A 9,532-nucleotide genomic window follows, 5' to 3' on the forward strand; every position below is an offset into this window, starting at 1 on the left:
CTGTAGAAGGAGAAGCGGGGAATTGCTCTGGAACTGCTGTGGCAGCTGCTGGCAGGAGCCAGCTCTGGCTTGGCTTGGGTAGGGGACTGGGAAGTTAGGTTGCCTGTGGAAAGCACCAAGTGGGCTCCCTGCCCCTGCGGATGGAGTGGGGATGGAAGGCTTGGCCAGTGGTCACCTGTGGCAGGACCTACCCAACCAACTTACCATGGTCCCTGGGCACATGTGTGTTTGCAGTCCCTGCTCTAAGACTGGGCAGTTCACAGCTCCTTAGTACAGTGGATGTTATCTCTGATGTGTTGCAAATTCTCACAAAGAACCTCTCTCTCTTGGCTCTGCAGGTCCAGCAGCTGCACACGGCAGAGAAGCACCAGCCGCTGGCAAGGATGCACCTCCAGGGGCACCTCTACCATTGGCAAGCACCCTTTGCATGTGCTGCCTCCTTCAGTGGTGCACACAGGACTGCACCCTCCTGCTGGATCAGCTGGCACAGTGGCAGAGGAGCAGCTAGTGGACTCACGGGCCTGGTGAGCCCAGGAGATGGAGTGAGGGTGGTAAAGGGAACAGGAGGACCGTGCCTTCTGGAACAGGCTCTTCGCCTCCTTGAGAGGATGCTTGAGGCCCAGGAGCAGGTGCAGTAGAGACAACAGAGGAGGACCACCACGTGCTGGATGCCATTCTGGCCCTGGTGGTTTCCTTCATGCTGCCCACGGTCCAGGCCCTGGCCCCGGCTCTTCCTGGCCCCTGACCCTGGCCCCAGCCCTATCTGGCCCCAGGCAGCCACCTACAGTCCAGCCCCAGCCCTGCCTGGCCCCTGGCAGTCACCTGCAGTCCAGTCCCTGGCCCTGCTTGCCCCCTGGCAGCCACCCAGTGCCTAGCTCCCCTAGTGGGCTTGGGATGAGGTCCAGTGCCTCCTGTAGTGGCCAAGGCCCCTTGCCCCTGCTTCTGAGCCTGGTCTCCCAGCAGTCTGCCCCCTCCTGCCCCCACTCTGCCCCCCGCGCTGCAACCTGGGCCACCCCCTGCTGCTCACCCAGGTGCCATGTAGCTCCTGAGTGGGAGTTGCTTGCAGCAGGGCCAGCACCATATATGGGCCCTACTGGCCCCGGCCCTGTGGTGGAGGGGGAGCAGGTTGCACTGCCTTCGCCCCTGGTCAAGCCCCACAGCCTACCGGCCTCACCACATCAGCCTCACCCTTGGTGTGGCCAGAGGCTGGGGTGCCAGGCACCTCTCCCCAGGATCCATCCCGTAGGCACCTCCACTCCACTGTTCGCTCTGGGAGGTCACACGCTACACTGTATATAATTGTATGGGGAAGAGGGTGCTTTATTGGTGGGCAGTGGGGTTGGGGTGGGATCTGTTGTTGGGAAGAGAGGGTGGGAGAGAGTCTGCTGTTGGGGATGGAAATAAAGACTGTTGCTTGAAACTTAGTGTGTGTGGTCTTGGGGGTGCCCTGGTGGCCTGGAGTGCATGGGCAGCTGCCCAGGCACCCAACCCCGGGGGGTGGAGGAGATGACCCACAAATGCCTTGTGGACGTAGTGCCCTGTCCACCACTGTGGGGACGGCAGAAAGCATCCATGCTGCACTGGCCACAGGCTCCTGGGAAAGCATCCCCTGCCAGGCTGAGCCTGCCTCCCCCAGCATCCCCTGGTACCCGAGCAGTTGTGGCCAGAACCTGAAGGTTCCCCTGGCTGCTGCAGGAGGGCAGAGCAGGGCAGGAGTGGGCTGTGCACGGGAGCGGGAGCCCCACTTCCCGCCATGGGGCTGCACTCCAACTGGCTCTGTGAGCCCCACAGAGCTGAACCTGGCAGCGGGAGGCAGGGGAAAGCCACTGGCCAGGGCTGTGCTCTGAGCAGCTGTGCCACTGGCTCTCCTGCTGCCTCCCACCACTGGGCTGAGCTCAGTGGGGCTGGTGGAGCCGGTCGGAGTGCAGCCCAGCGGCAGGAGGTGGGGAGAGTCAGTGCTGAGCTCTAAGCAGCTCCACTAGCCCCATGGAGCTCAACCTGCACTCCTAGTGCTGCTGGACTCCTTCTGGGGTGTGGGCCCCCAGATCTGCACGTGGGATGACAGGAGGCTGCTGCTGCTGCCTGAGGCCAACAGCAGCACCAGTCTTCCCGGTACTGGGTGTGAGCTGCACCCAGTGCCAGTCCCAGGCGGCAGCCTCCTGTCATCCCATGCACAGATCCAGGGGCCGCACCCCTGGGAGGAGTCTGGCACAGCCCTACACCCCTCCCAGACCGGCGCACGGAATAACAGGAGGCTGCCGCTGTCGGCAAGTGACACAAGTTTTGCTTGTCAGCAACTTGAGGTACAGTTTCCCAGAAACCTCTGCACCTATCTCCTTGAAACTTGGCAGGCTTTATTCTCTCAGCAGGGGCTACCATCCCTGCAGTTTTCATCTGAATCAGGCAAGAAATGATAAAGTTATAGTCATTTTCATGATTCCCCATTTTAGCATATGGGAGAAACGTTGAAATGTGTTGAATCAGTGAAACAGTTTTGACGAAATGAAATGGAACAGTCCTTCGAAACTAAACAAAACGATGAAATGAAACACTGTCCCTTCAAAATGGTGAACCAGAAGTAAAAATGAAACGGTGCTGGTTTGTACAGCCTTACTGGAGACCAAAAGCACAGGACAGTCTTTTATGGAGGAGGGCTGGCACCCAGCTGTCTAAACCAGACTCCAATGTAACATAGTCTTCAAGCTGGTCTTCCTGTCCCTGGGAATTTTAGAGCACTTCAGAATGTTGCCCTTACACACTGCAGTAACCTTTCCCTTTTCTGAGGGACCTCCTGCAGCCATTCCAGTTTGTAGCCTGAATGAGCCACACACATCGCTACACATACCTGGAGGGGAGGTGTGTGTGGCTGGGTTAATTTTATGTTGGTACTGCCTCCTGGAGCTCCCTCTGGCTGTTGCAAGGAGGCAGAGCAGGGCAGGAGCAGTCCTGATCTATACTGCTCCTCCTACCTCAGTTTGCTCCTGACACAGGTGCGCTTGTACATGCTGCACCTGGGAGTAGTTTACTGCAGAGCAATTTGATCTGCAGTTTATTTGTGTGCATTACTTTCACATGTAGATGTGCCCTCCCTGGCATCATTTGTTCAGAGGATGCATGACTTTTATGTAATACCTGTTAGTGGACCTGTACTCCATGGATTCATCTAATTCCTCTTTTAATCTAGTTATGCCCGACCTCTACATTTATCAACACTGAAGTTCAGTTGCCACTTTTTTGTCCACTCCTCTATTTTGTGAGATCTTTCTGCAGTTCCTTACTATCAGTTTGCGATTTGACTACCCAGAATAATTTAGTATTACCTGCACACTGGGAGATGTCATTGTACGCTCTCTCTTCCAAGTTGTTGATGAAAATATATAGCAAAACCAGGCCCAGCACAATTCCCTGGGGGACCCAATATATCAACTTTCCTCCATCCTGAAAAATGACCATTTAAATGACCCTTTGTTTTTCTTAACCAGCTTTTGATCCACCAAAGGACCTTCTTTCTAGTCCTATGGTGAAGGACCTAGTCAAAAGATTTTGAAAATCCACATATCTTACATCAACTGCATCCTTCTTGTCCATGTGCTTGTTAATGCCCTCCAAGAGCTCCAGTAGATTGGTGAGGCAGGATTTCCTTTTGTAAAAACCATGTTGACTCTCTTCCTAAGTATATTATACTTATCCATGTGACTGCTGATTTTATAGAAGTGACACTGGTCTGCAGTTTCCAGAAGCCCTTTTTGAAAATGTATGTTATGTTGGCATCCCACCATTCCTCTGGCATAGAGACAGTTTATAACAATATTTTAGACACTATTGCCAACAGTTCCGCCTTTATGTTTCACACATGATTTCCTTCAGAACACCAGGGAGAATAACATCTGGGCCCAGTAACTCGTGTGTTAATTTATTGATTTATTCTAATACCTGTTCTGTTGTCAAGTTCTTCAGACCTGTCTGCTAGGAAGAATTGAGCTGATGTGGTAATCTCTCCAATATCCTCTATAATAAAGACCAATTCAGAGACTTTTTTAGCTTTTTTGCTATAGCCCTTTTTCTCCCTGAATGTACCTTTTTCACCTTGGTCATCTGCAATAATGTCATTGATTAGCTGGCTTCCTGCCTCTGATGCATTTAAAGTTTTATTATTAACTTTAGCACCTTTCGCTAAATTTTCCTCAAATTCTTTTTTGGCCTGCCTGATTACATTTTCACATTTGACTTGCCAGAGTTGGTGGGCTTTCCCATTTCCCCCATTTGGGCACATCTTCCATTTTTTTTGATGATGCCTTTTTGCTGGGGATCACCTCCTTAACTCTGCGGGTAAACTATGCAGAGTGTTGATTTGACTGCTGGCTGTCCTTTTTGGCCACATCCACATGAGCACAGACATTTGTTTTACCTGGGGACAAGAAGCAGCAGTACACCTCATTCCTGGGGTCAAAAAAACCCTCCACGCTGCAAGATAGCAGCATGGAGAACACCTGAATGTGTGGTGTGTGGCGCTGCAGATGGGTCTGTGGTGCCACATACCACATGGCTGCGCTTGTCTGGATGTGGCCTTTGGTTTTCAGTCTATACTGTTCCTGAGCCTCTAATATAGTGGTTTGCAGGCTGCCTCCAGGCCTTTTACATTTTTGACTGCTCCTTTTAACTTCTTTCTAACTATCTTACTCATGTTTGTCTAATTTCCCTTCTTAAAGTGATATCTTCTTGGTTTTTTGTTTTGTTTTGTTTTGGCTTACTCCCTCCCACTAAAATATTGAATTTGCTTATATTATGATTGTTATTACAGCTTAACAGGAAATACATTTTGAACCAGGTCTGGTACTTTACTTGGAAGCTAGCTAAGTTTCTAATGTGGAGCATAGCTGAGGCAGCATTGGGTAAGAGGAGGTGACAAATCACAGCACATTCATCCTTACTCCTGTAATTCTAGGTAGATTAGATTGAATGTATTAATATGATTCCTAGTTACTTAAATTATGTTAGATTCAGCTGTTATAAGGTCTGACAGAAACAGACAGAGGAAAGCTACATTTCAAAATGACTTATTAAAGAATGAATCAAGATTCTGTTTTGCAATATACCAGATATCAGACCTCAAAGAGGATCAACTGTTTAAGAAGGGAGACTAACTTTGAGAGAGAAATACCTGAAAGTTAGCTGAAAATCTCAATATAATGTTGATTATCAAAAGCATGTTTTTTTTGCATGTGGACAAGTAAAACTAATGCAAAGTCTATAACAAACAGTAAATAAGAGACATTACCTAAAACATTTTTGTTCTCTATACATTGTAATTAATTTAGGATTGCACGAAACCTTAGCCCTATTGACATCTCAGCTAAGACCTGATTCAAATCACAAAGAAGAAATGGGATTCCTTAAAGATGTCTTCAGTGAGAAGAGTCTCAGTTACTTAATTAAGGTAAATTATTTCTTGAAATAATTTTTTCTTTATGAGTAGTAATTTGCATTTCTTTGAATTTTTTTCACCATGGTACTCTGCAAATGCTTACTTATTATGGATCAGAGCAGACTAGATACAGATTAAGATGTACTTAAGTAAGGGCTGCAGCGCCAGGCGCTTTGAAAAGCACCAAGTGCTGTGACACTTGCAGTTGCAGAAGCAGGCAAACTCATGTCAGTGCTGAGAAAATGGCAGTGGTGCGCTTTTGAACTAAAATACATTGAAGGTGCTTTAGTTCAAAAGTGTATTGCTGCCATTTTCTGCGCGCTGACACGCATTTCATCACTTATACAACTGCACACGGTGCAACACAGTTCGCATCGGGTCGCATGTGGAGCAGACTCGATTAATCGAGTCTGCTTCGGAGCAGTGGATCTCTGGTGTGTCACGGAACAAAACAGTATGTGTATAAATACCCTTAACATTTCTGACTATTCCTGAATTAAGATAATCTTGAAGCTGGAGAAACTGTCTTCTTTCCAAAGCAGAAGGGGCATGGAGTTCTCCATCCTCAGTTGATACTTTTGTTACATTTTAATAATTGCTTTTTCTGTATAGAAATTTCGCTTTAATGTAATTGATAAGTGCAAATTTCAGTGTCCATAAATTCATTTCTTTTTGTGAAATCTTACATGTCCTTTGTCAAAAAGGAACAGTTCTACATTGACTGATCTTCAGAACTGATGGTTGTTTATGTGAAATTTTCAGAAGTGTTTGATATTAGATAAAAAAATTTGATTCGTGAGGCAAACGGAAGGATCAAGGATTAATGAGGCTTTCAGAAGATTAATGGGAGAGGGTTCACAATAGAATAGAGTAGAATAATGACTTACACATTATGATAGTATCCATTTACATCTTTTTCTGTCTTTCAGTCAGAGCTAAATAATTTATCTACCAAAACAGTGTCTTGATCCTAAGTCAACTGTGATTGACGTCTGAACATGGGCACAGAATATTAAGGCAGAAAGATAAGCATTTGTGCATTGTCTTCAATTTTTTTCCCTTCCCCCAGGCTACATAGGAAAAGAATTTCAAAAAGCGACAAGGGATTTAATGGCACAAAATGGAAGCTGTGCTCCTAACTTTTTTAGGCAATTTTGAAAGGTTCTCTGTGTGTTACTGTCACCTTGATAAACTTTCCTTTGTACATAATTCTTTCTGATGCAAGCAATAGAACTTCTAAGAAATTACTTTAAGCATGTTGCAATGGTGAAAAAATTGGGTATTTTTGCATCTCCATGTTGTCATTTGCCTAAAAACATCTCTATTTCAGATACATGAAAAGCTCCGTCATTATGAAAGGCAGAGTCCAACCCCTGTTTTACATAGTGCAGCAGCTTTGGTAGAGGATGTAAGTATGTTTTATTCCTATTACTTTATTCATAAATGACGTTATTTTCATTCTTAGATTTGAAATTTATACAGGAAAAGATTGGAAGTCTCAAACTGTAGTCACTCATATGAAAACTAAACCTTAATATATGGTTTGTTCACGTGTAAAGAAAAAAAAGGACATACTTCCAGAACAGCAGCATTCCCTCGTTCAACAGTTATACTTCTAAAAGAGGATTTGAGAATTAATTTAAATGATTTAGTGTACACAGGACTGTGAAACTTATTGTCACAAATTACTTTGAAGGTCAAGATTTTGGGGTTAAAAATTATCTGGTCATACAGATAACAGAAATATCCTTAATTATAATAGTAGTGTAAGCATTATGTTGTAGCTGTGCTTGTTCAGAAATTATGCAAGAGGAAAGGATTTCTTAGAATGATATATTTTATTGGGTCAGCTATGTAGTTGGGATAGAGTCGGACAGGCTTTCAAATGCATGCTGTGCTTGGCTTGTTCTGATTGGACCTGATTGAGAATGTCTGTCTTATATTTGAAAGCTTGTCTAATTTTATCCTGTGGCAGGGCAGCGGTTGTGCCTGCCACTTTAAGGACTGGTCCAGGGAGGGCCAGGTGCCTGATGAGGATGGCCCCTTTAAGGCCCAGCTCCCTGAGCTGAGGGCAGTTCATAATCAGCCAGCAGAGACGAAACACCTCTCTGCTGAGCTCTGCCAGGAACACCTTGGAGGCAAGGGTGGAGCTATGGGGATGGTTTGGAGGCCTCATTGGTCCTGGGCAAGACCTAAGACTGCACCCTGCTGGGGCAGGAAGGCCTGGTAGGGCTGCTAGTGGCATGACAGTCCCCATGTAAATGCCAGGAATGACCACCTCCCCAGTGCCTTAACCTCAGCCCCCATCTTCGGGTGGGTTATTTAATGCAGGGAAGGCCAGGTAGACTTCTTGAAGCGCCTGAGCCTGCTGGTGTGAGTGATCCCACAGGGTCAGGCATGTTTTGTGAAGCACGTGAGCTGGGAATGGGGGACCCCTGAAAGCAGGCAAGTAGCTTAGACCTGACCCGAGGTACCCAACTGGTCCATGCTGGGGCCAGGACCCAGAGAGGGGTCAAAAGGGCTAGGGGCCCATTGCGAGGGATGCCCACACAGCAAAGAAGCTCAAGGTCCTGACTGGCTTGACATGGGACCTGGGCCTAAGGGGGAGCTGAAGGTCCCAGAGAGGGGACCACAGCTAATGGGCAAAGGGTACGGTTGAGTTAGCTGCCTGGGATGCCATCTGTGAGGCTTGGCCCGCAGTGTAGGGATGGAACGGAGCTCCAGATAACCCTCTAAACATCGGGGTTTAAAATGGGTGGCCTCCCACCTAATTAACACCTCAATACTATTACATCAAGACATGGCAGGTGAGTGAGGTGGGTGGCTGGCTCATAGACAGGAGGGAAGCCAGTGTTTGCACTGGGCGTGAAAGCTTGTCCCTGTCACATATCCCAACAATAAAAGAGATCACCCTAAGAAATCCTTGCTTCTTGCATAATTTCTGGACCATTATGGCTACATCAACATTCTTACGCTACCTTTTGAATGCAAGGCATTCTCTGTCAGCTTGTGTAACTTTATCCCAATCATGCAATTAGTCCAATAAAAGACACCACCCACAAAAATCCTTGCCCCTTGCATAATTCTTGGAGCATTATAGCAACAACATCACTCCAACTTTATATCTGAAAGCACTCACTTTTTTAAAAGTGTCAAGGGTATTTGTTTATTTGCCCAGTTTATATACAATTAATTCTCAGTTTTGATTGCATTTCAAAAATTGATCTTGTAAAAAAGGGGCCTGCTTGTGGCCAATCACCATAGTGGCCTGCCCCTCTGTCTAGGGCAATCTGCCCTGTTTTTCCTGCCACAACTTGTTGTAATGAACTTGATGTAAAATACGGGAGGCTGCCCATGTAATGCCCTGATACCTAGGGCATTACACATGGGTCCGACCTTCCCTATACTGTGTCCCATGCCTCGCAGATGGCATCCATATTGTACAGTGCCTCACACCAACCCGTGCTCCAGGGTCTCATTTGGGACTCTCGCTCCCCCCTGGAGCTCACTGTCACTATGCTGCCACTCTGTGTACTAAGTTACCTGCTATAACTCCCCTGACCCCTTACTGGCTGCCTTTAGCTGTGGTTGCCCCAGGTATCCTCAGATATGCACTGCATGCCCTCTCACTGGGGCCAGCACTCCTCCACCCCCTCACTGGGGCTACTCCTCCATCCTCTCACTGGGACAACAATTTACTCCCCTCACTGGGTCCTACTCACTGATCCGCTTTAGTGCAGCCCTTCAGGTCACCCCTTGCAACCCTACTTTGTACCCACTACTGCATAACCTTCAGGCCTCCCTTGTGGCCCTACTCTGTGTGGCCTATTCTCTTACTCTGCCCTCTCACTGGGACCAACACTCCACCCTTATGCTGAGGCCTTGGGGTCTTGCACCCCTCAGGCTCAGCTGCCTCTCCCTAGACATGCCTGGCCCCACTACCAGTTACTTTCCACAGGCATGGGTGTCCGGAGACGTGCCTGGCCCACTGCTTGCTCTATGACCAACTAAGTTGTGAGGGCTGGTGTTATAAGGTGTCCCTACCCACCTTTCACCGGGGAGGGAACTGGCCTGCAGTTTCTGGGGAACTGCCCCACTGTGGGCAGT

At 47.7% G+C, this 9,532-nt stretch overlaps 1 protein-coding gene across 2 annotated transcripts in view; it reads left to right on the forward strand.

Annotated features, from left to right (window-relative positions):
* The window catches only part of MPP3 (membrane palmitoylated protein 3), a 122,128-nt gene that overhangs the window by 10,719 nt on the left and 101,877 nt on the right, over positions 1–9,532 (forward strand). For both annotated transcript variants that reach the window (XM_019523634.1, XM_019523635.1), the window contains exons 2-3: positions 5,319–5,437; positions 6,756–6,833. In XM_019523634.1, the coding sequence (XP_019379179.1) occupies positions 5,319–5,437; positions 6,756–6,833 (197 nt within the window). The remainder of the gene's footprint in view (positions 1–5,318; positions 5,438–6,755; positions 6,834–9,532) is intronic.

This window comes from Gavialis gangeticus, unplaced genomic scaffold (genome assembly GCF_001723915.1).
Source record: "Gavialis gangeticus isolate Ggan-Ray unplaced genomic scaffold, GavGan_comp1, whole genome shotgun sequence".
NCBI lineage: Eukaryota > Metazoa > Chordata > Crocodylia > Gavialidae > Gavialis > Gavialis gangeticus.